This window comes from Bubalus kerabau, chromosome 11 (assembly GCF_029407905.1).
Source record: "Bubalus kerabau isolate K-KA32 ecotype Philippines breed swamp buffalo chromosome 11, PCC_UOA_SB_1v2, whole genome shotgun sequence".
Lineage (NCBI taxonomy): Eukaryota > Metazoa > Chordata > Mammalia > Artiodactyla > Bovidae > Bubalus > Bubalus kerabau.
In genome coordinates this window covers 97,062,662-97,089,581 of record NC_073634.1, presented here as the reverse complement: position 1 = coordinate 97,089,581, position 26,920 = coordinate 97,062,662, and the positions used below count along the sequence as shown (strand labels likewise).

Here is a 26,920-nt window from a genome sequence, read left to right as displayed (position 1 = left end):
CTGTAGCACACGAGTCACATCTTACCCGTCACCACAGCACTTCGTTTCTTCAGTACGGACAGTGCTCACGAGGAAGGTGCCGGCAGCAGCCCCCAGGGAACAAAGCCTGTGTCTTCTCCCCCAACTCCGCCACCCACCACGGGCCTGGCATGCACGGCTGCTCACACGCATCTCAGCCCAGAGCAGGAGCGGGGGAGGAAGTGGGCAAGAGCACGTAATGATAAAACTGGTTTTTACAAAGTGATGCTGTTTGTACCAAAATATTTAATGAATATGCTGTTAAAATAAAACCAACAAAAGAAACAGTAATACAATTTTACTGGTTTATATTTCAATTCATAGAGTTGACACACTGAAACTACCCTGGCACGATGTCCACACACCTAGTTTTAGATGGGCGCATAGCTGTTTTGGTAACTGAACAAGAAGGACACAGACAGCAGTGGAGGGGATGGTCTGGGGGGATCAGGGGTTGCCGCTTGTTACCTCCCTTATCACAGATGACCTCAGCAAGTGTTAATAGAGCCAACAGGGAAAAAGAGATACAAAACCACCCAAGTCTCTTTATATACAAACCAGTGCCTCTTGTAACCAGCTACTCCACACTGCACGCAGAGAAGACGGCAGAATCATCTGCGAGACAGCCTGTCAGCGTTATCACTATATAAATTAAAAGTCTAAAGTTATTTTTTTTAAAAAGGTGCTAAAACCCCCATTCTATAGTTTTGAAGTGAGAACCTGCAGCCCATCCGAAGAGTAAGGCTGGCACTGGCCTCACCCCAGGGAGGGCCCAGGCAGGCGGGGACACAGGCCAGCAGGACGCGGGCCTCTTGGCATGTGTCTGCACAGCCTTACATTCACACTCTCTCTTTCACACACACAGAACTCAAAGTCTTTCTCACTTGTACAACCTGTTGTGCAAAAACACTAGGAACCTTGACATGAAGGTGCTCTTCACAGCTCTCACACCAGCAGGGTGGAGAGCAGAGCCCGACAAACCTTGAATGAAGTAAGTGCCCAAATAACCACGTAATTAACTTGTGCAGATCAGTCCTAGTCTGGGATTTAAACACTGTCAGTTGGGTGCATTGGGAAAAAGATATCTATACACACATACACACACACACACACACACACACACACACACACAGACACATTAAGCAAAATAAGATTTGTCCACGTTATGATTAATCCAGTCTCATAGTCGGTCAAGTCACCCACCCCAGCGCTGTGGAGTCATTTGGCAGCTAACAATAAAAACAACAGAAACTATGAGAGTTGCATAGAATTGATCAGAAACATGTGAGTAATGCCAAACCAAAACCTGTGCATTGTAGAGTTTAACAAAACTAGGTGGCTTCAACTACAAGCATGAAACCCTCCTATTTAAACAAAGTGCTTCTCCATGTCTACACAGAGGACCCTCTGCTGGCACTGGAGCAGGTACTTGAGTTACTGATCCCCTGCCCTACATCCCCCTATATATATATATATATATTTATATATATATATATATATTTTTTGTATGTGTGTGTGTATTTAAAAAAAAAAATTAAAGGTTTAGAAAAAAACCAACAGCCTGAAGATCCCCAAACTCTGATAACGTCAACTCGGATGCTGGGCTGGGTATGAGCTGACCTAACTGGGAAGAGGCCGGAGGTCACATGGAGGAGTGACGTTCGGAGCGTCCAGAGCGGCAGGCGAGTCGGCGGGCCTGTTAGTATCAGCACTGAGGAGGGCCTCACGAGCTCTGGTCCACAGTGACCTCCCAACAGGCTTCTATGGATCTGACTTGCGGACATTCTGTCCTGGGGCATGTCACAGAATCACACATCTGGCCAAAGAAGGCAACAAAAGGTGTCATGTTTTCCAAAGGGTCTGGAGGCAGCAGCTGCTCTCAACAAGTCTCTTTCCCTTGAACCCCGGTTGCCGTCTTTATGGAGCTCAGTGTTCGGTTAAACCACGTCTTCTTGGCTGCCTGGACCTCGTTGAGGGCAAGGCCTAAATGGTGCTCCAAGTCCTGGAAGAGCAACAATGGACATGAGGATGCGGTCTCCTGTGCAAAGGATGCTGCCTCCCCAGAGCTGAGCCAAGGCAACAAGTGTAGTCTGTCTCCTCCTGAGACATCTCTGGGAACAGCCACCACCCCCCCTCCCACCCCAGCTCTCAAAACTGGCACAGAAAGATCTGGAGGGCCAAAAGCTTTGGCACGTTTTCTAGTTAAGACCTCATCTTTTTATTTAAACAGCCTCCCATCTGAACATCTCACCCTCCATCTACCCACTGCACACCCGGAGTCAGGCCGAACGCTCTAGCTAAGAACGCAGCATTAATTTCCAGCAAGCACCTTAGAAGTCTAGACCTGCTAGCAAGACATGTGAGATGCTTCACAATCTGGACCTTTCGGGCAGGCCCACTGCGCCCTCTGTGCTGCTGGACATGCCACGCCCTCTGCTGGCTCAGCGCTCCTCCCCTTCACCAGCTGCAACCTCTGTCCATTCTCTGATCAGACACCGCCTTTGGTGAGGCCCTTCCTAATTACCCGGACAGTCGCCCAAGCCGCGTCTTAGCTCTGCAGCGCCAGCGGCTGAAACGGGGCCTGGGCGAGCTGGTGTCCAGTGATGAATGTGATGGGGAGACCAGGCCTTCAGCTTTAGTCCTAAACTTGGTTCCTCCATGCTCTGTGCTTGGCGCCTGCCCTGTGCTCAGCACGGTGCTGCCGGAACGAGCCGTGCAGTATAAAGATGACCAAAATAAGTCCCAGTTTCTTAAGGAGGCTCAGATAAATTAGGTAGTAAGTCCTAAGGCACAAAGCTGGTTAAGTGACAGGAGCTGGGACGTAAAAGCTGGTATTGTGAAGCCCTCAGACAGCATGCTGAGCCCCCTGTGTGCATTATCTTTTTTAGTCTTCAAAGCAAACAATCAGAGTGACCCTCATCACCTCCACTGGCAGATGAGGAACCTGAAGTGTAAGGAGGTTACTAACCCAATATCAAAGAGTTCGCTGGTGCAGCTGCGAGTTCAAATCATATGTTCTCTCCTCCACCAGAAGGATTCCAAGTTAGATGGATAATTCTCATTATGAGAAAGCCCAATTCTTAGGACAGGCTAAATACTAATTAAACATCCCCTAGTGAATAACAAGTAGCAGGCTTCTTCCCAGGAGGATTATGGTCCAAGTTTAAAAGGGAAAAAAACCCAAACCGTCAATATCATTTCTGGGGTTTCTAGCCCCAGAAAATCATACCCTCATGCAGGCCTGGGCCCCCTGCATCAGGGGCAGAGGGCTGGCTGGGAATTCGAGGCTGCGACTGTTACCTGGATCTTACACTCCGCTTCCACCAGCTGCAGCTTGGTCTGTGCCAGTTCCAGCTCCATCTCTCTCAGCTGGTTCTTGAGTGTTTCCTTCTCCTCATCTGTATCCTCATCCACAACTTCCTTAGCTGAGCCCATGCCCTTTATGCGCCCTTCTTTGTTGAAAAATTCCCGGCAGCGTTCACAGTCATCTACTTTTTGCTGAAATTGAAGGTCAGATGTGAGGAGACAAAGGAGACACGAAGGTGTGAGCATCTCCTTTCCGGGGAGCCTGGCTGAGCACTATAGCTTCTGAAAAACTACGTTCTTTTTGTAAACTGTTAGATGACCTACTGGAAAAATCACCTGGCGTTACATACCAAAAGCAATACAAATATTGTTATGTCTTGATCCAGTCATTTCATGTCTAGGAACCTTAGCTAAAAAAATGAAAAAGGAGCAACTAGATAAAGATTTATGTACAAGGAATTTCACTGCAGAATCAGAGACACAAAAAAGGGGTGGGGAGATAAACTATCCAGCTCCTGGGAGAAATTACATAGGATGTGTTGTATTTATACAAGGAAGCTGCAGCCTCGAAAAAGGTTTTGAGGAATTTTTCATAATTTGGTAAAAATGTTATGGTGCTGGGTGAACTAGGATACGAAAATGTCGTTAAAGCTTAGTTAAAAATACACACTACATTTCACGAAAATAAGACAGCAATGACTATAAGAAACATCATTTCATTTTCCTCTAAGAAAATATTCTGCCAGTGAAACCACAAAAGCCATTAGTTATGAAATATGTCCCAACTTTAGATGTAAATTTGAAAAAAAATGCGTATCTTAGACTGAAAGAAAATTTGTATGTTAGAGGAAATACAAACACAGAAAGCACACACACCGAAGTGTTAATGGTGGTGTAGTCTGTGGGTAGTGAGATTATAAGGCTTTCTTCCCCTACCCCTTTATTCGTATTTTCCAGTTTTCTTCAATGAACATTATTAGTTTTAGAATCAGAAAATGAATTTTGCTTAAAAAATTGGTACTGCTGGTTAAATATTGCTTATGATAGAGGCCAAGTATCACCTTGCTCCAGGTAGAATGTTGCTTCATGCAAACACGGTCATGAACTCTCCCACATTTCTGTCCACCCAGTTGTAAATATGTTAGTAAAGTATCTTTCAGTAAATTATTCATCTTAGTAAAAGTTGACAAGTAGTCTAATAATAAACATCAAGGAACAAAAACTCTGAAAATGGCAACAAAATATTTAAAAACTCCGGTTCTCACTGTATCTGGGTCCATTATAGTAGGAGGCAGATGTGCCCGCGCTACAGAGAAGCCTGGGGAGTGGCCCCCAGCTACAGAGAAGCCTGGGGAGCGGCCTGGCCTCTGCAGGCCACCCTCAGATGAAACCGTCACTCCCAGGGCCCTTCCACCTCAGCGTGGTGCTGCAGGAGTCACAGACAACACCTCCAGTCAAGGGGCTCTTGCATGTGGTTTTTTTAAAAAGTGAAGCAATCCAGAGGAGGATGTTGTACAGATTTATAAAGAAAAGGGACACCTGCAGCTTGAGGCCTAACGTCAGGACTCCTCTGGTCTGCTCTGTACCCTACCCAATGGAAAGAAGCAGACAAGACCTGTCAGTCACTGAGCCAGGCCCCAAGAGCTGCCCCGTCAGGCACGCATCAGCTTCTCTCGCTTTTGAAATCCAAGTGGAATATCCCCCTCCCCAAATCTTTTGTGAGTACAGCCATTAAATGAACTAGGGGGGATAAAATCTCTTTGATAAATGAAGACTTACCCGAATTTTCTCAATCTCCACTTTATTAGCAGCCTGCTGCTTCTCCAACCTTTCACTCAACTGAGAGCAAATCTAAGGAAACAAACACGGTGTTCACGTGACAGCCTCTTCAGCGGTGTCATGATCTGCACAGTCGGGGCTCGCGGTGAATTCCACAGTAGAGGCTGGACCATGGACTGAGACAGTGCTGAGCGGGAGGGGCAGATGACAGCTGGGCAGAGGGTGCCCGGGCTCTGTCACCTCCGCATCCACTGGCCCAGGACCTGCGAGAACCCATCAGTGCCAGAGTGCACTCGATGGTCAACGTGACAGACACGCCAGACTCCGGAGCCAGCCAGAGAGCTCAGGACTGAAGGCACAAGACCAGTTCAGTTATGCTGTCAGAATGGACCAGCTGGGGGACAGGTGGTTCCACATCACAGGACCACACACGAACAGCCGGAGTCTGAAGTGCTCCCAAGAACCAGGGTGGCCTCCAGGGATTAAATGCCTGCTTGTGTGAGGGACCTAGGCCAGGGCCACAAACATAATCTCTGGACTCCTCACAACAATTCTCTGGGAGAGTCACGAGTCCCCCCTATTTTACAGCTGAATCAGCACGGTAACTCGTCCAGAAGCACAGGGACTCCTGCAGGGCCAGTGGCCAAGTGGGCACACGTTGGGGTGTGGAAAGGAAACCTCTCACGCAGGCGAACACAGCGCCCAGAGCACGTGGCCCACTTCCAGGGCACAGACCCACCTGCTTGTAGTCGCCAATGATAGAGCTGTTTTTTTTAATCTCGGATTCTGCCTTGTCCAGTTCCCGACGGCACATTTCTTTTAACTGTGCACAGTAAGAAAAGCAAAGGTGACTGACGTTTGAGGGAGACAGACAGGAAGCCCGGCAGGAGCTGTGTCGTGCTGCGCTGACCCCACAGTCCCAGAGGGGCGCTCCTGTCTGCTCCCCTTTCTCTCAGCAGCACGAACCCTACTCCTGATGCCGGGAGAGAAGTCAGAACATCCGACAACATCACACCCTGCTTCAGGCGGGCCTCTGGCTGAAGTCCCTGTCAGTGCAGCCCACACTGGGACCCTGGGCGGAGGAGGTAACAGAGCAAACGTCGAGGAAAAGCTGATGGGAGCACGGCTGTTCCTTCAGCGCCTCGGGGGTTACGTGGGACGTGCCCGTCACCTCTCACCTCGGGTCGCCTGACTGAGATGAGAAGCAGGGGGACAGTGAAACAGAACCAGCCTGCCCAGGGCGCAGCACCCGAAGCTCTTCCTACCCAGGGGCTGTGCTGAGGACAAGCCTCCCAGAGCTGGCTCTGTGGGGAGATAGCTGTGGACAGGGCAAGTAGGGGAGGAGCCACACATTATGAGACGTCTGCTTTCCTTCCGTAGAAATGCTAACCTTTTTGGGCACACTCAGATGCTGGCACACAGGAACTTCTGCCCCAGTGGAAGGGTGGGCTTTGCCTCACTGTCTCCTTCTACATTTTAATTATTAAGAACCATTATGTTGCTTTACCTAGTAAGTAAAAAAGGCCTTTGGAGAGAAACTGAAGCCAGTTGTCCCCAGAGTTCTCCAGGGCCAAGAGGAAGCCAGCAGTGAAATCCCAGCTCTCAAGCATCTGCAAGACATAGAGGAGTGTGGGAGGGGCGATGCCCCCCATACCTGAGCAGACTCTTCTTCCAGCCTTCTTTTCTCTTCCTCTGCGTCAATCAACTTTTGTTTGGTCATAAGCAGCTCCTTGTTCAGTGCATCTGCCTTTTCCTCAGCCTGAAAGGTTTGAGAGACGTTGTTACAGAAGAAGTGAGAACTGAAAGGGTCTGAATTACGCAGCATAGCCCAACTTTAGGATGAGGAGGAAACTGTGATCCAGAGAGGGGCTGTGATATGCTCGAGGTCACACCGAGAGCACACTCATGCATGAGTGCCAGGCCGTCTCCTGCCCAGCATTGTGTGGGGCAGTGGCTAGGAGCTGGCCTTTGGCATCAGATAGCCTGGCCTCGACTCCCATCGCTCCCTGACTTTGTGCCACTAGGAGGAGTCACAGAGAACCTATCAGAGCTTCAGGGTCTTCATCTGAGGGAGGCGTGGAAGGGCTCCGCGCAGTTCTGCTAACATGTAGCAGACACGCAATAAAAGGCAGCCATCATTATTATGAAGACTCAGAATTCTGGTTTTCTTCTCTGAACTCTCAGGATTTTCTCTGCTTCATCAAACACGTTCTGCATTTTGCTCTCATTCTCATCTGACAAAGGCAGGCACCTCCTTCCAGGCACGCTCTTTCTCTTACCTGAAATGGCCATCTTCCACCCTAGTTTTTTCTAAAGCACACACAAGTCTGGCGGGCAGATCTATGGGACCATGTGACAATGATGCACCTGCACCTGACCCACAGAGTCCGTTACCCTTGAGTGTCCAGTGATAACTGAAGAATGAGAGACTGCAGCACGTGAGAAGGCAGGCAAAGAAAAGGGGCACAGCTAGACACAGAGCATCTCTGCAAGCTTCTCACATGCAGCTTCCTTTGACAATGGATGGTGGTTCCCTGAATTTGAACAGTATGTCTGCGGTCACGGAGCTAAGTGTGTAACAGTCCCTGCACCTGCTACCACATCACTTCCTGAGACACGTTTTCTTTGGGAGGCATAGGTCCCAGGGGGCTGGGGGCTGAGGCCTTAAGTGGAGACATGAGAATGGCACGCCATGCAACTCAAAAAGCCATTCAGTTCAGTTGCCTAGTTGTGTCTGACTCTTTGTGACCCCACGGACTGCAGCACACCAGGCTTCCCATCCATCACCAACTCCTGGAGCTCACTCAAACTCATGTCCATCAAATTGGTGATGCCATCCAACCATCTCATCCTCTGTTGTCCCCTTCTCCTCCTGCCTTTGATCTTTCCCAGCATCAGGGTCTTTTCCAATGAGTCAGTTCTTCGCATCAGGTGGCCAAAGTATTGGAGTTTCAGCTTCAGCATCAGTCCTTCCAATGAATATTCAGGACTGATTTCCTTTAGGATTGACTGGCTTGATCTCCTTGCAGTCCAAGGGACTCTCAAGAGTCTTTTCCAACACCACAGTTCAAAAGCATCAATTCTTTGGCACTCAGCTTTCTTTATAGTCCATCTCTCACATCCATACATGACTACTGGAAAAACCATAGTAGCTTTGACTAGACGGACCTTTGTTGGCAAAGTAATGTCTCTGCTTTTTAATATGCTGTCTAGCTTGGTCATAGTTTTTCTTCCAGGAGCAATCATCTTTTAATTTCATGGCTGCAGTCACCATCTGCAGTGATTTTGGAGCCCAAGAAAATAAAAGTCTGTCACTGTTTCCCTTGTTTTCCCATCAATTTACAATGAAGTGATGGGACCAGATGCCATGATCTTTTGTTTTTTGAATGTTGAGTTTTAAGCCAGCTTTTTCACTCCCCTCTTTCATCAAGAGGCTCTTCAGTTCCTCTTCACCTTCTGCCATAAGAGTGGTGTCATCTGCATATCTCAGGTTATTGATATTTCTCCCAGCAATCTTGATTCCAGTTTGTGCTTCATCCAGCCTGCCATTTTGCATGATGTACTCTGCATATAAGTTAAATAAGCAGGGTGATAATATACAGCCTTGACGTACTCCTTTCCCTATTTGGAACTGGTCTGTTGTTCCATGTCCAGTTCCAACTGTTGCTTCTTGACCTGCATACGGATTTCTCCAGAGACAGACAAGGTGATCTGGTATTCCCATCTCTTGATGAATTTTCCAGTTTGTTGTGATCCACACAGTCAAGGGCTGTGGAGTAGGCAATAAAGCAGAAGTAGATGTTTTTCTAGAACTCTCTTTCTTTTTTGATGATCCAACAGATGTTGGCAATTTGATCTCTGGTTCCTCTGCCTTTTACAAGTCCAACTTGAACATCTGAAAGTTCTCGGTTCATGTACTGTTGGGAGCCTCACTTGGAGAATTTTGAGCATTACTCTGCTACCATGTGAGAGGAGTGCAACTGTGTGGTAGTTTGAACATTTTTGACATTGCCTTTCTTTGGGATTGGAATGAAAGTCCATGGCCCATGGCCACTGCTGAGTTTTCCAAATTTGCTGGCATATTGAGAACAGCACTTTAACAGCAGCATCTTTTAAAGATTTGAAAGAGCTCAACTGGAATTCCATCACCGCCAGTAGTTTTGGTCATAGTGATGCTACCTAAGGCCCACCTGACTTCGCATTCCAGGATGTCTGGTTCTAGGTGAGTGATCACACCATTATGATTATCTGGGTCATGAAGATCTCTTTTGTATAATTTTTCTGTGTATTCTTGCCACCTCTTCTTAATATCTTCTGCTTCTGTTAGGTCCATACCATTTCTGTCCTTTTTTTTGTGCCCATCTTTGCATGAAATGTTTCCTTGGTATCTCTAATTTTCTTCAAGAGATCTCTATCTAGTCTTTGCCATTCTATTGTTTTCCTCTATTTCTAAGCCATTAGTTACTGGCAAATTGCACATACCTGTGATTAAATGGGGTCCTGGATTAAGCCTGTCCTTGCTGGGGAGTGGCTTATTTTCTCCTCTAGCTCAAACCCAAGCAGCAAGTGAGAGGGAAATGAGACTCAGACAACAGAGGAAATAATATGGAGAATGAAGTCCTGTTAAAGATTTTATTTTACTTGAATCAAGAGAACATCCTGTCACCTCTGCCTCTCTCTCTCGGACCTGGGTAAAGCCTCTGAGCAGTAACCTATAGCACACACATACATTCTCTCAGTTACTCATCATCACTCCCATGGGAGGTAAGACTGATTCTAACAAGCACGGGACAGCTGGCTCACCACGAAGGGGGTCTTCTAACCCAAGAGTCTTCCTTGCCCACCCTGACTCCAAAATTTAGAAAAATGTTAGACGGGCAAGTGATTCCCCCAAGCTTGCACAGTGCGTGTGGCAGAGCCGGAATCCATGCTACAGGAGCTGACTTGCTATGCTGTGCCCCTCAACGGGAAAGTGCACAGAGGCCACTGGGCGGCTGACGGTGGTCCTCTGAGGGCGCCACACGTGCCACACTGTCACTCTACTTACGTATGCACATGAGGAGAGAACATGTGGGATCAACACAATCTAGAGTTCCACTTCTGGTCATGGAGGACTAACCAGGACCAGACTCACCCGCCCCCGTAAACAAAACACTGGACAAAGTATATAAAGCTACCGTCTGCTGACCCTGAAAAGAAATGCAGAACTGTGGCTCCTGGGAGAAAGGAAACAAGCAAGGTTCTACCACCACTCTGGGTTTCTGCCTCTGGACCAAGGAGCAGGGTGAGGGGTTCTACACAGAGCATGCCTCAAAGGGTTACGGAAACAGAGCCAGGGGCTCAGAGAGGCTGTGGCAACTGAAAGTTGTGGGTGAGAGCTCTGGAGATGAGAGAGCTCCAGAACCGCTGACAGGGTGGCAGAAGAGAGAACATGAAATCATGAAAATACCCAATTAAACCAAAGAAGGCAGAAAAGGGGAGAAAAAGAAAAAGAAATACAACAAATGGAGAACAAACAGCAAGGTGGTAGACTTAAATCTACCATATAAATAATTACATTAAATGTAACTGGTCTAAACATTCCAATTAAAAGGAGACTGTCAGACTGAATTTGAAAAAGCAAGATCCAACTATATGGTGGTGACAAAATCCCATTTTAAATATAAAGACATAGATATATTAAAAAAAAGGATGGAAAAGGATATGCCATGCAATACTATGAAGGCTGGAATGGCTATATTAATATCAGACAAAGTAGATTTCAGAATAGAGTATCACCAACGACAAAGAGGGACATTACATAACACCAAGAGTCACTCCTTGAAACTTGAAATGTATTCATAAAGTCAAATTAAAAGAAACAAAAACTGACATAATAAAGGAGAAATAGATTAGGGCACAGAGTTACACATTTCCTCACTGTTCTCTCAGTAAGTGATGGAATAAATACAGAGAAAAGTGGCAAGTCTACAGAAGATTTAACCAACAGTGAATCAGCTTGATCAAAGTGGTGTTTACACAACGCTCCCCCTACAACAGGATACACGTACTTTCCAAGAACATGTGGTACATGCAACCCAAACGGATCACGGAAAGTCCCAAAATAAAGCATAAGTATGCTTTTCTTGTTGTTGTTCACTCATTAAGTCCCGTCTGAATTTTTGTGACCTCAAGGACTGCAGCATGCCAGGCTCCGATGTACTTCACTATCTCCCAGAGTCAGCTCAAATTCATGTCCATTGAGTTGGTAATGGTATCCGACCATCTTATCCTCTGTCACCCCCTTTTCGTGCCCTCAATCTTTCCCAGCATTGGGATCTTTTCCAATGAGTCGGTTTTTTGCACCAGGTGGCCAAAGCTTCAGCTTTAGCAACAGTCCTTCTAATGAATATTCAGAGTTGATTTCCTTTGGGATTGACTGGTTTGATCTCCTTGCTGTCAAGGGACTCTCAAGAGTCTTTTCTCTGGCACCACAATTTGAAAGCAAGAATTCTTCAGTGCTCAACCTTCTTTATGGTCCAACTCTCACATTCGTGCATGACTACTGGGAAAACCACAGCTTTGACTGTAAGGACATTTGTCAGCAAAGTGATGTCTCTGCTTTTAAATACACTGTCTAGATTTGTCATGGCTTTTCCTCCAAGGATATGGCTACCCACTCCAGTATCCTTGCCCAGAGAATTCCATGGACAGAAGAGCCTGGTGGGCTACAATCCATGGGACTGCAAAGAGTTGGACATGACTGAATGGCTAACACTTTCACTTCCTTCCAAGGAGCAAGCGTCTTCTAATTTCTTGGCTGTAGTCACTGTCTGCAGTGATTCTGGAGCCCAAGAAAATAAAATCTGTCACTGCTTCCACTTTTTCCCCTTATATTTGCTATGAAGTGAATTGCCAACATCTGCTGGATCATAGAAAAAGCAAGAGAGTTCCAGAAAAACATCTATTTCTGCTTTATTGACTATGCCAAAGTCTTTGACTGTGTGGATCATAATAAACTGTGGAAAATTCTGAAAGAGAGAGAAATACCAGCCTACCTGACCTGCCTCTTGAGAAACCTATATGCAGGTCAGGAAGCAACAGTTAGAACTGGACATGGGACAACAGACTGGTTCCAAAAAGGAAAAGGAATAGTACGTCAAGGCTGTATATTGTCACCCTGCTTATTTAACTTCTATGCAGAGTACATCATGAGAAATGCTGGGCTGGAAGAAGCACAAGCTGGAATCAAGATTGCTGGGAGAAATATCAATGACCTCGCAGATGACACCACTCTTATGGCAGAAAGTGAAGAGGAACTAAAAAGCCCCTTGATGAAAGTGAAAGAGGAGAGTGAAAAAGTTGGCTTAAAGCTCAACATTCAGAAAACAAAGATCATGGCATCTGGTCCCATCACTTCATGGGAAATAGATGGGGAAACTGTGGAAACAGTGTCAAGACTTTATTTTTGGGGGCTCCAAAATCACTGCAGATGGTGACTGCAGCCATGAAATTAAAAGATGCTTACTCCTTGGAAGGAAAGTTATGACCAACCTAGATAGCATATTCAAAAGCAGAGACATCACTTTGCCAACAAAGGTCTGTCTAGTCAAGGCTATGGTTTTTCCAGTGGTCATGTATGGATGTGAGAGTTGGACTGTGAAGAAAGCTGAGTGCCAAAGAATTGATGCTTTTGAACTGTGGTGTTGGAGAAGACTCTTGAGAGTCCCTTGGACTGAAAGGAGATCCAACCAGTCCATTCTAAAGGAAATCAGTCCTGGGTGTTCATTGGAGGGACTGATGCTGAAGCTGAAATTCCAATACTTTGGGCACCTCATGTGAAGAGTTGACTCATTGGAAAAGACCCAGATGCTGGGAGGGATTGGGGGCAGGAGGAGAAGGGGACGACAGAGGATGAGATGGCTGGACGACATCACCAACTCGATGGACATGAGTTTGGGTGGACTCCGGGAGTTGGTGATGGATAGGGAGGCCTGCTGTGCTGCCATTCATGGGGTTGCAGAAAGTCAGACATGACTGAGCGACTGAACTGAACTGATGGAACCGGATGCCATGATCTTAGTTTTTTGACTGTTAAGTTTCAAGCCAGCTTTTCCACTCTCCTTTTTCACCCTCAAGAAGCTCTTTAGTTCCTCTTCACTTTCTGCCATTAGAGTGGTATCATCTACATATCTGAGGTTGTTGATATTTCTCCTGGAAATTTTGATTCCAGCTTGTGATTCAACCAGCCTGGCATTTCACCTGATGTACTCTGCATATAATTTAAATAAACAGGGAGACAATATACAGCCTTGTTGTATTCCTTTTGCACTAGTCAGTTGTTTCCCGTCCAGTTCTAACTGTTGCTTCTCGATCTGCATACAGGTTTCTCAGGAGACAGGTAAGGTGGTCTGGTACTCCCATCTCTAAGAATTTCCCACAGTTTGTTGTGACCCACAGACCCACAGACCCTGGTGTAGCAGAGAGTCAAAGGCTTTAGCACAGTCAATGAAGCAAAAATAGATGCTTTTTTTCTGGAATTCCCTTGCTTTCTCCATGATCCAATAAATGTTGGCAATTTGATCTCTGGTTCCTCTGCCTTTTCTAAACCCCGTTTGTACATCTAAAAGTTCTTGGTTCATGTATTGCTGAGCCTAGCTTGAAGGATTTTGAGCATAACCTTGCTAGCATGTGAAATGAGTACAATTATACAGTAGTTTGAACATTCTTTGGCAAAAGTATGCTTTAAAAGTATTAAAATCAGGAAAAGTATGTACCCTGATGACAAATGAATTAAATCAGAAATCAATGAACAGAAAAACTTCTGATATAAATCCCTAATAGATAAAAATTAAACACACTACTAATTAACTCAGATCAAAGAAATCACAAAAATTGAATGAAAATAAAAACACAACACATCAGAATGTGTGAGATGTAGCTGAAATAGTGCCTCAGAGAGACTTCTAACTTTATATACCTATTTTTAAAAGGACTAAAGGTCCAAATCAATGACTAAGTTTCCTCTTTAAGAAGCTAGAAAAAGAGCAGGTTAAACCAAAAGAAAAGGAGAAGGAGATAATAAAAAGCAGAAATCAATAAAACAAAAAGAAAAAAAGTCAACAAAACCAAAAGCTGGGTTTTAAAGAGATCAACACAATTGATATACTTCTAGTTAGATAAGAAAAAAAGAGAAAATACAGAAATTACCCATATCAGGAATAAAAGAGAGAAGCCTTCAACAGATCCTATAAACATCAAAAGAATGAGGGGATATCAACGATTTTTTATGCCAATACATTTGACAACTAAGATGAAATGGATAAATCACTTGAAAGGCACCAACTATAAGGATCTACACATGAAGATTTAGGAAATCTGAATAGCTCTGTATCTGAAAATAAACTGAAATTATAATTAAATAATTTCTGGTTAAGAAAACTCCAGGCTCATGTGCCCTCACTAGGATATTAAATCAAGGATTCAATCAATGAACAATCCCACATAAAATCCTTAAAAAAACAGAAGGGAACACTTCCCAGTTCACTTTAGAAGGCCAGCATTTCCCTGATATCAAACCCATATTAAAACATTAATGAAACTCTATAGACAAATATTTGTCTGGAACACAAAAATCTTTAATACAAATAAAAATCTTTAAAAAAAAACCCCCAAATTTCATAGGAATGCAGAGTTTGCATACAGTGAAAAACAGCAAATAATCACCTCAGCAGATGCAGGAAGAACATTTGACCAAATTTAACACCCACTCATGATAACAACTTTCAGCAAATAGGAAGAAAGGAGAACTTCCTTAGCTTGATCTACAGAACACCTGGAGCTAACATGTGGAACAAGGCCCACTCTCACATCTACCATTGTTCCCAGGGTCCTAGTCAGTGCAGGAAGGCAAGGGGAAAAAGGCAGAATGGCTTGAAAGGAAGTAAAACTGTCTTTATTCAGAGATGATATGATTATGTATGTAGAAAATCCTAAAAAAGAAAGAAGAAGGCTACTAGAGTAAGTGAATTTAGCAAGGTCACAGGATACAAAGTCAAGTAATCAACTGTATTTCTAGAGACTAGCAATAGGAAAATTCAATGAAGAAAACAATGCCCGTAATAACAGATCAAACTATGTGCACATCTTGTAAACAGAAACTAAAAAAGATCTAAATTAATGAAAATTGTACCATAATCATGGATTGGAATGTTCAAGTATTGTTTAGATGTTAGTACTCCTCAAGTTGATTTATAGATTCAACACAACCCCATTCAAAATCCCAAAAGGCTTTTATTTTTAGAAGTTGAGAAACTGATTCTCTTATGTATATATAAATGCAATTTACTTATAATAGCCCAACTATTAAAAAAAACAAAAAACACAAAGTTGGAGGATTCACATGACCTGATCTGAAGATTGATAATACTGCAGTAATTAAAACAGTGTGGTGTTGGCATAAGGATAGACATAGACATCAATGGAGCAGATATAGAATCAAGGAGACCCGTACATACAAGGTCAATCGATTTTTGATAGAGGCCCAAGTAATTCAATGGGGAAAGCTTAGCAACTTGCTCAAGGTCAGAGAACTAGAATGCAAGAGAGCCAGAATTCAAATCCCAGCAGGTCTGCCACTAAGTCTGTTTCCATCGCTCTCCCATCATGTGGTCTTAGTATAGAGAGCAGCCATGCAGGAGAGGACACAGACGGGGCCTTACACAGGTTCCCTCTCAGTCTTGAGCACCAATGTCAGGCCCCATTTCATAGAGAAGAAAGCTTGGGTGGGGTCACCTACAGACTCACTGGGTGACTGGGGATTTCTCCATAGCTACTGTGTGATGGACAAGTCACAGAAGTGACAGGTGAGGAATAACAAAAATGACATAAAATTAACTGGAAATACAACAAGGGTTCTGGAAATCCTATAAGCCACAAACCAGAGCTTTTCTCTGGGATGCAGAAAGGGAAGTATGAAAAGGCATGAAGAAGTTCTTTCAAAAATCTAACACCCTGAAGTCGAATAATGGTGAAAAGACCGCACATTCTTCACTTCAGAACCTAGCTGATTTTCAGTGATGATCCAACAGAAATGAGAGAAAACTAACTTGGAAAGGGAGTCAATGTTTAGTGCAGAAACATCCATCTTCTCAGCACTGGTGATGGCTGGACATGGGACCTCAGTTTGCTATTTCTGAGCCCAAGAGGCAGCAGGGGTCCTGCTCCTCTGAGCCAAGAGTGTCAGGCCAACTGGGTTTCAATCTAAGGGCTCTGCCACTGATTAACAGTGGGACTGTGTAAGACATTTAGCCTCTTCTGGCCTCCTCAGTGAAACTGTATCCCTTGCACAGGGTTTCCTGGAGAGTTTAACATTAAGTACAAAGCACTGTGCAGCACCTAGAACTCCTTAAGGGTTTAGGAAACATTCTGAAAGATGTCAGTATATTTTTGGTGTAGTTATGACATCAAATCACAGCTTCTTGTTTCATATTTACTTTGGAGGGAGTGTAGCATCACAGATAAAGCCTGGGCATTCCAATTAGATGCACTTGGGTTATATTCCTGGCTCTGCTTTTTCCTGGGTGCCTTCCTCTCTAAGGGAATATGAACCAGTAGATACCGCCATCTCTTTCTCTTCATCTGATGCATGAACCACTCGGAGAATCTAATGAAAGCGCAGACTGCTGAAGAAATACAGTAGCACACAGGATTTTCATATATGTTTGGTAGATGTCAAGACCTTGTGAAGTTCATATATCCTATGGCGTTCAACATATTATGTAAGTTCCTTATAAACCCTCGACAGCCTAAGCCTGTCTCTAGAAAAATCAATGAGCAGAAAAGTGACAGGAAAATCTAAGTCAGGTGCTGCCAAACTCTGTCCAAGTGCCAAATCCAGCCTGCCACCTATTCTCCTAAATAAAGTTTTACTGGAACACCACCAAGCTCATCTGTTTATTGTCTATGGCTCCCTTCCGTGACAATGGCAGAGTTACATAGTTGCAACAGAGACCATATGGCCCACCAAGTCATGTCTGTCTCTTTATAGAAAAAGTCTGCCAATGTCTGACCTCAACCATGAACTATGGGAAGCCTACAGTACAGAAAATGGACGACACCCTGCCAGGAATGCCATCAGCTCAAACTTTTCAAGATTAGGAGAAGCAAAGAAAAACACAACATCTGCTAGCAGAGATTCCTGATGAAATCGCAAGCTGTGGAGGCACTGGGCTTTATTACAACTGGCAGTGATTATACAAAAGGCACATGGTGTCCAGGATGACAAAATCTGTTCCTGTGTTAGGGGTAAGTGAAGGAAACCCACAGTGATTAAATGCTACTGACAACTGTAATGGCTTAAGAATCCGCCCAAGAGGCCTTTCAATCAACGTCTGGAGAGGTGTTCCGGGACTGCATGTATCATGAGAGAAGAGCGTGGAGAGGAGAGCTTAATGAGATCCTCGATGACCCCCGAAGGAAAGGAAGGAACCGTACCGACACGAGGAGGTCCTCATGAGAGGGAAACACTAACTAGAATAAACACGAAAACTTCAGGATTTCACCTGATTAAGGGAGAAGTGTCTCAACACAAGCATCTTTTCAGACAAGGGAGACTTACGTTATCCAGGTCTTTTCGCAGTGCAATCTTGCTGGTCACCAGCTCATGGGCTAAGTCATCATTTTCCTGTTCCAACCTCATGTTAGCTTCTTGCAGGCGCCTATTCTCTCGCTGATGGGTGGGGAGAAACCAGTTGTAGACATAAAGATTAGATGGAAATGACAACTTTTCAGGTTAACCCTCAAAACTAATTGCTGAGACCAATGGGAATCAGGGGAGATGTGGCTGGCCCCAATGTGCCGCCAAGCAACAGTTCCTTCCTTGCTGTCTCCACTGACTCAATCACGTCAGGCAGTTACTTGCTACTGTGACAAAAGCCCAGGGAACTGTAACAAACCAGACAACTAGCATGAAGCGAAACAAGTCTTGCTTTCTTATTTGCAAACTCAAACTGAAACTGGAACCTAGAAACAGTGAAACTAAATTTTAAGCAGAGCTCACTAAAACTAATTATAGGCACAATTATCTGAAGTGAAAGGCCAAGGCACTTAACATCAGTTAGGCCATAAACAAACCTCAAATCGCTCGATGGGGTCTTCTTGTTGGGCCTGCTGTTCCCTCATGGTGTGATACTCTTTTTCATATTTTTTCAACTTCTTCTGACTAATCTGTAGGATAGAGCACAGCACAAATTAAAAAACATCAGGAAGAGGTGGGTGCTTCAAGGCTTGCATTGAAGACCAAGATCTCTACTGACCTTGGCATCCCAAGTTAACCACCAAAGTAGTATTTCCTGCACATAAGCCCAGAAACTAAAACTCTTACTCAAATTTAGGGGTTTGTGGGGGGATAATTGGTTCCTGAAGATTTTACCAAGGGTGTCAGAATGAACATCCAACAGATGACCCCTCCTATCTGAGTCCTAGGTCTGATTATTTGTCCTCTCCCTCCTCCTCACACACCATTTTCTTCAGCACATACCAGCAACGCTGCAGGGGCTTCCATTCTGTGACCTCGCGACTTCTCCATAAGGTGTGGTATTAATAGCCTCAATTTCTAAGCAACTTAACTGAGAAGTAAGGAAGTTAGGTAACTTGACCACAGCCACTCAGTTAGGGACTGGCAGATCCAGGATTTGCACCAGGCCATTAGACACCATCCAAGTCCAAGCTGTAGCCACCTCACTATCTACCTTCTACCACTTTCCTTTCCATTAGCACCTTCTGTGCTGCCTTCAAACAGGCATACTTCTCTCTGACCTTAAACTCTTCCATCTCATTAAACTACTGTTCTCTTTCTCTTAAGCTTTTTCTTACTAACTACTGCAAACTGCTATACTGCTGACTCACACACCTAACTTTTAGCCCCAAGTTTCAGGTTAATTGGGCTTTCCTGGTGGTTCAGATGGCAAAGAATCCACCTGCAATGCAGGGAGACCAGGGTTCAATCTCTGGGTTGGAAAGATCCCCCAGAGAAGGAAATGGCCACCATTCTAGTATTCTTGCCTGGAGAATTTCATGGACAGGTTACAGTCCATGGAGTTGCAAAAGCGTTGAACATGACTGAGCGACTAACACTTTCCAGGCTAATTAGGCATCTCAGAGCTAGTCTAGTCCAACTTCCTTCTTTTACAGATGAAAAAAACTGAGGTACAGAAAGGGGATAGGACAGGCCCAAGCTTGCAGCAGGCTCATGTCAGCATCTCCTAGTCCCTGCTCATTCTTCCCTTTCCCTTGAGCTGCCTGGTGTTCCTCTACCATTGATTCTGTGGACACATGCCCCAGTCGGCTGTTTACAGGTATGCCCCAATCAGAGATTACTCTTGGAGTTTGGCTGCTGCCCAAAGGGAGGCAGCCAGGAACCTACCAGCACTATGCCCTCGCTGCAGTCTATAAAGATGCCCACTAAACACCACTGGGGTGAGGCTGCAAGCTGCAAAGTGGCATCCCTAAGCCTAGATTTTCTATGGTTTAAGGCTAATGCTGGGGCAAATGTTTATTATGTGTGTAACTGATTCACAAAGAAAGCACCTAAATAAAACATCTGTGTGATCAGTAAATTCATAAACAATCTGAACAAATCAATAGTAGAGGAACAGAAAACTGAGGCTTGTGGGCGGTCAACACTTCCTCCCAGTACTCTCTGCTGTCAGTCTGTGTAAATGACAAAGGGCGGGCAGAGATAAAAGGCTCCTCAAGTGCTTTGTAAAAAAGAAACCTGATGCCAAACCCTACAAAACATTCTCATGAGTCTTCAGGATCCTTCGACTTTTCATTCTCATGCTGTAGTAACAAAGAATGAACATTTCCCCCATAACCATACATTTGGTTAGTTACAAAATAATGTCTTCTACATCTCATTATCCCTTATTATAAATGTCTCATTCTTAGAGTAAAAGGGTGGGTTCCCCCTCAGCATTATAACCGAAGCTGGTGTGTAATGAGTGCCCTGTGAGTGCCAGACCCTGTACACGTGTTATCTCACCTGGTTCTTAGATTTTGGTGACAAGACATGGGCATTGCTCTGTGTGTTTACTAGGTTTTTCACATTTTCTGCATTGAGGACAAGTTACATTTCTAACTGAGTTAACAATGTGACTGCTGTTTAAAAACAATGCTCATAAGTTGGGCTCCTCTGAGACAGAGCTCTGGCATTCTTTCCACGGACCGCGCTGCTCCGGAACTCTGACTGCTTTCCTAATTTTCAGCCTCACTTCTCAGTCTCTCTCTTCCTCCCTCTTTCCCTTAAATGCCTTAACTCTAACCCCATCACACACAAAAAATAAACACAACGCTGCTCACAGTGGGTTCACAGCTGACTCTGACTTCCCGAGTGTGTGGCTGTATGGTCAACTGGCTCAAGCTGCCTCTGAGACAGAGACTCACTGAGAAAGACTGATGCTTGATAACTGAGTGAGGAATGAGAAGTATCAGTAGGAAAAGCAGCAACTCAAGTGTCCTTATGAGGCTGCACCCAGGACAGACCAGTGCCTCTCAGCCTGCATACCCTATCATTAGCGCCTTCTCCAGGTCAGAGACAGGCCTCACTTGCTGCTGTCCCTGCCCTGCACAGAGAGAGTGCCCAGGCATGCTTACTAAATGAACGAGAGACGACCCCTCACTCCATCCCTTAGCACTGACCTGTCTTCTAAATGGAAATGGCAACCAAAGCCAACGGACGCTTCAAGCCTGGTCCCTCGGCCTGTGTAGCCTGGTGTCCAGATCACTCCTGTTCACCTTTGAGATCAGACCTCCAGATCACTTCTTTAGTGAACCCTTCCCGACACCCTCTTCCCCCATCAGGCTAAGTCTTTCGTTTTATATTCTCATAGCATAAAGCCAAATCCTCCATGGTACCTGTCCAAGTCCACGATTATTTATTTATGTGCTTACATGACTGTTTGTCTTCCCACTAGGAAAGAGGCCACATCTGTTCTGCTTACCAGCATATCTCTAGTGCCCAGCTCAATGCTTGGAACATAATCAGAACTTAATAGTCAGCTGCTGAACAAATCAAAGCCAAAGGCCTTCCTTTTTTTTTAATCTAATAAGGATGCAAGAAGGGGCATTTATTTATCCAGTAGTTGAGCCCTGCTATGTGCAGTGTTCTTTGCTAGGCATTAATGATACAAAAATATACACAGATCAGGATATGCAAACTCCACAAGGGCAGGAACTCTGTGCACTGTGAAATTCCTAATGCCTGGCACACAGGAAGCATGAAAATACTTAATGAGGAGACAAAGCTCCCACCCTTAAAGGTTCATTTTGTCTGTCTCTTACTTCCACCACTGCAATTTTAACTGAATTCAAGAAAAACAGAAGTGATGGAATAAGCCCCTGAGCTCCAAATCACAGCCACTGTTGGCTGACTCCCATCAGAAGGCTGTGGAAGTCACAGTTTCACACATTTGCCCTCCAAGAAGGTTAAATTTGAAATCTGTTTAAATGTACTTTCAAGGAGGAAAAAATTCTAATCATTTCCTGGGCTAAGGCTAAGTGTGCAATTTAGGTAAAACCAACTGTATACCTCATCTCAATTAGTACAAGATTCTTAACACTGTTTGAGACGGCATCACTTTGAATATCCCCTGAGAGCCAAGGTTCCCACTAAAAAGCACAGATGCTAACTCCACCCCCACCTCGCTCCCAGCAATAAAACATTCTACATACCATTTCAGAATGCTCATGGGCTCCCTGAGGCCCATCCATAGTCCCAGGTTAAGAAACCCTGAATTAGAGAGAAGGTGGACACTTGGAACATGCCAGTTGGATATTTTGGTAGAAGTTAAAAAAAAAAAAAAAATCAGCTTAAAACACCTTTTCCTTGGTCACTCACTTGTCATTAATCTGTCATAGGAAGTGGATAAGGTTCTCTCTTAAAACACGTGCTACTTGCCTTGGGAAAGCTGGCCCCTGACCAGCCCCTGGAATAGGCAGGGATGTCCTGGCCCATGCTGCTGGCCTGGGTGGGAGGGAGACAGAACTATTGGGCAACCTAGAGCGTGTACCGAGCAAGCTTGAGTCCTGACTCCACGGATGACTAACTGTGTGACTGAGGGCAAGCTACCTTATCTCAGCCTCAGCGTCCTCATCTGTGAAAACCCCAACTGTCCTTATGAGAAGTGCTGTTGTGAGGATCAAATGATATAACGCACATAAAGAGCTGAGAACAGTACCTGGCACACAGTGAAGTCTTTTAAATAAAGAGTTGCTATGACTTCTTATTATCATCTGCATCTTTGCCCTGAATTTGAGGCAGCCACCTTCTGAACATGTGCTGCAAACAGGAAGCCATTCAAACAACGTCCATTTAACACAGAAGAGTAGAAACAGGCTGCTTGTGGGAAGTAGGAGCTCAGTTTAAAGTTCGGCTCAGAGGCCCTTGCAAAGGTCAGAATCCCTGCTGGGTTGCACTCAGAAAACCCAGCGCAGGAGAGAGCCTGGAGGCTAGCAGCTCTGCACGACAGGGGTGGAGCTATGTTGTGTGGGTGAGTGGGTACACAGGAAGAGTCTGGTACATGAAGGAGCTCCTGACCCCAGAGTCCTCACTGCTAAACAAAGAAATCTGACACAAGCCCATCTTCCCTTTTCAGTTAGTGAATAAAAGAACCTGAGATTTACGTAGGACTTTCAACCTAACCTCTACGCCTACTATTTTCTTTAATCCTCCAAACAACGTTCTGAGATGGGCACAGAAGGGATCCTTACCCTCACTGCTGTAGGAGCAGTGAGGACCCCCCACTGCACGCCCCGGGGAATGGAGCCCTACACAGGTAAAGTGGCTTGTCTGAAGTAAAAGACCCAGTCTGTTCAGTAGCAGTGCCAGCATAAGAAAACAAATCTGGGGTGGTTCTTGTTTCTTATTCCTCTCTGTAGCTGAGCTCAGTGTATTCTTGGCATAGAAGACAATCTACAAATGCTCGTTGACATGAACTGACATAAGGAAAGCCGATATCTGGGCAGAGATCAAAACCTGGTGGGCCAGAAGAGCACTGGTGTGTCACAGAGCAGCTGCGATGTTAAAGGCATCACCTTATTTCTTTCTCTACAACCCGTTGTGCTAACCTACCTAAGGTCACAAAGCAGAGGCAGAACCAGGATGAGAGCCAAGGTTGGTGGGACTCCAATGCCTGCACTTAAAACCACTTGAAACAAATCAACATTCTATTTAATTTCTGAGCCTTTTTATTTAATTTGTTCAAACAGTTTAGACTCAAACTCCCTCAAAAATTACTAAATAGAATTAGGCATCCTTGTTCTACCATCAGAGTATTTTTCTAAAGTGCAATCGGCAAGTTATTAGCAGAGGACTCAAACATAGATAAGGACCAAAGGAGAGGAACTTATTAAAATAAGAAGGTAGTAACCACTGCTACCCTTTCAATAATCAGCAAACTTCAGGGTTCACTGCAGAGAAAGAAAGTAACCACTCAGAAGCTTCCTCATGAAATCCAGTTCTAAAAGGTAGAACAAGCAAAGACATAAAACTAGCCTGGTCGAGTTACATGAAAATGGCACTCAGCTACCGTGTACAAAAAGTAAGTTTCAACACTGACACAGAGACTGAGTTATGCATCATGATATGACAAGTATCGCCAAAAATGGACCATCAGAAGTGGCTCCTGACTCGTTCATTCACTCCCCCAGGCACAGTAAAGCACAATGGTGGTAAGCGCCGACTTCAGAGTCTGAAATTCCTGGGATGTAATCTCAACACCATCCCTTACTAACTTTGTGCTGGCTGGGAGTTTTCTTCAATTTTCTAAGCTTCAGTATACACATCTATAAAATGACCTCACATAGGGCCTCTAAGGGTTAATTCACGATGTGTAGATACTATGCAAGGCTTCTGTGAACATATCAAGGAAAAAGACTGATAAAGTCACTATAAACACAGATCTTAAAACCCAAACACACACTAACTACACAAATGATTTAAGCAGAGAATGAAGTTCAAACTAAATACTGCTTTTAGCTCATGATTAAAACATGCCCTGAATGCAAATACTCCTAAATGCCAAAGAGTCTTCTGTTTCTCCAAATGGCAAATGGTTAGGATTACATTAATTGAGAGAGATTACTACTTGCAATAATATCTTTTCTCACAGGTAGTTTGAAGTCTAGCATATTCACTTTATGTTTGAAACAACAAATTTCAATGAAGCAATGGTTCAGAAATTCCATTTCACATTAGGCAGGATTCTACAGAACAAGGGTCAAGTCTTTCTTCTTGATCTAAGAAACCCACAGAGCCATCTCTTTTGGCATGGTTCTTGCTTCTTCTAAGCCTCACTTACTGGACTTATTTTAAAAAATTCCATTATAGAGACATGAAGAAACAGTTGCTCTTACATATTTCTGGAGTCAAAAACTTAAAAGACCTAATTTATTTTTTTCCCATTTCTCCCCACTAAACATGATGCACGGGTTGTCAGGCTCCTAGGACCATTCTTGATCTTCTGGAACAATGTAAATTGAAATTGCTTTTAGATCTTGTATCATAAGTGGAAGCAATTTTTTCTGTCTCAGCTCACTGACCCATGGAGGGACAGAAATTCAACAGACAGTTAAATGAGCTGATGTATGTGGTTAAATTTAAGATTAAGAGCAGGGGATCTATAACTCCTCAAGAAATTAAAACAAAAATTCAGTCTCATAATAAACTAAGAAGAAAGAAGAAAGGGCAGGAAAGAAAGAAAAAAAGAGAGCCAAGTAATGACAGATACTGAGCAAGATTTACAGCGACAAGGAAGACACAGAGCACAGAGAATGCAGACTGTGTGGGCAGCAGACCCACCTTGTGGCCATTTAAGATACTGCCACACCAAACTCCGTTCCTGTCGCCTTTGGCAAAAAGAGGCCATGCAACAGGCTGTCAGAAGACCCTAGTTCCAATGGGGCTTTTGTCACTGCCCAGTCACTATCAGTTGGGTAAGTCACTTGGCTTCTATAAGCCTGTTTCCATGTTTGACTTGCCCTTCACACCTCACAGGGTACTGTGAGGAACCAATGATATTCTTATAGAATCTATACAAATATTGGAAATTACAACATTGCAATTGCTAAAACACAAAAGACAACAAGAGTCTCCTGGACTAGCATGGGAGGTAAAGCATTCCCAATTCCCATCTTAATCAGGAAGTACAACTGAGAAAAGGGAATCACAACTTTGCTTTTACATTAAAAAATAATGGAATGGGATTGAATGAGTTACAGAGCCAATATTTCCTTTCTAAATTCTATACCAAGAAACTGAAAAGCTAGTTTCCAAACCATTCACATGGTAGGAATCCCCTTTCCTATGTCCAGAGGGTCTCTAAGCTGCCCAAAGGTCCTATTCACTCACTGTGCCCCCTACCCCAGGCCCTCCCTGTCATGCAGTCCACATAATGCAGGGTTCATCACTGAACTTGCCAATGATTTTTCTTATTTTTGAGTACACAGATTATCACTGTGACTGAAGTCTTTTGCCAATAATTGGCTATTGCCTGTATCTGCTCTAATATTATTTGGTATTAAGTATAGCTGCAAGAGTAAAACTAATAATCATCACTAACTCAACTGTACATACCATACCCCACCTTTTAGCAGAAAAGCTCATTCTCTCATGTCCTGGTGAATCTGCAGGTTTTCCAGGATGAGTCAATTTCAAGAAAAAATTACTATTCTTCTCACCTGAAGCCATATGCAAGTAGGGAAAATCATCCAAAGTGTACCCTAACCATGCAGAGAGCTTTCCAGGACCAAAAGGAATTTTGTATCTAAGCAAATAATAATGTCAGCTGTACGGGCTTGTTGACTTTAATTTCTTGGAAGCATAGGCAAGGAAAAAAAGACATCAGACACCTCCCATCTGGACTTGGGAAATAAAGAATCCATATATTATTAATGTGTTTCAAGCTAATGAAAACACAAAAGGTAAACCTTCGGCTAGATCTATTTTTAAGACTTGCCCAAATATCCATGTTAACACTTCTTTGTAAAACACTTGGAAGAAACTCAACAGAAAAGTCACTTATTCACTTGTCCAACCAATATTTATATGTCAGATCCTGTTCTTGTACTGGGGATTCAGCAATAAACAAAAAAGAGAAAGTGCTCTCTGTCAGAGGCTTAATTCCAGCATGGGTAGAGGGGAATGCAGACAATAATCAAACAAATAATGTTAAGTAGAAATAAGTGAAATGTGGAAAATACAAAAGGATAAGGAGATAGGGTGGAAAGAGCTGGGGGAGTGCTACTGTAGACACTGTAATTAGAGAAGGCTTCTCTGGTGACACGTTCACTGAGCCTATGACTTAAGAGGTTTGGGTAAAGCCATGTGGGCATCAAGGAGAACAACATTACAGGCAGAGAGACCAGCCAGTGCAAAGGTCTGAGGAGGGAACAAGCTTCGCATGTAAGGAGGCTGGGGTGTCTGAAGTGGAAAGCATAAGGGGGAAAAGCAGCAGCAGCTGAAACTAGCCTGTCGGAGGGGAGATGGTGCCAAGTCTTGCAGGTCAACGCAAAGACTCTTGAATTTTATTCTGAGATAAGAAGTCATTAGAGTTTTAAGCATGTGAGAGATGAGATCAAGAAGAGTCTGGGAAGAAATCACTGTGAAAGCAGGAGGACCAAGGAAATTACTGGAAAATGCTAGAAGAGAAGGGAAGAGATGATTAGACTAGGGCATGGGTAAGGAAGGGGTTGAGAAGTGATCAGATTCAGGATGTAGTCTGATGGCAGAGCTTGGATGTGGAGGACGAAGATGTGAAGTGTGAGAAAGAAAGTAGGAGGG

General features: G+C 44.2%; 1 protein-coding gene across 9 annotated transcripts in view; it reads right to left on the bottom strand.

The window, feature by feature from the left end:
• Positions 1–244: 244 nt before the first annotated feature.
• Positions 245–26,920, bottom strand: part of RABGAP1 (RAB GTPase activating protein 1) — a 159,944-nt gene continuing 133,268 nt past the window's right edge. For 6 of the 9 annotated variants that reach the window (XM_055541077.1, XM_055541074.1, XM_055541078.1 and 3 more), the window contains 7 exons: positions 18,217–18,309; positions 17,702–17,812; positions 6,758–6,862; positions 5,843–5,926; positions 5,104–5,175; positions 3,319–3,516; positions 245–2,020 (listed from right to left, as the gene is read on the bottom strand). In XM_055541077.1, coding sequence (XP_055397052.1) covers positions 1,898–2,020; positions 3,319–3,516; positions 5,104–5,175; positions 5,843–5,926; positions 6,758–6,862; positions 17,702–17,812; positions 18,217–18,309 — 786 coding nt within the window. In that variant the 3' untranslated portion in view covers positions 245–1,897. Of the gene's footprint in view, positions 2,021–3,318; positions 3,517–5,103; positions 5,176–5,842; positions 5,927–6,757; positions 6,863–15,041; positions 15,075–17,411; positions 17,614–17,701; positions 17,813–18,216; positions 18,310–26,920 lie in introns of those variants that run through there. The other 3 variants (XM_055541082.1, XM_055541080.1, XM_055541081.1) reach the window with 3 other exon arrangements.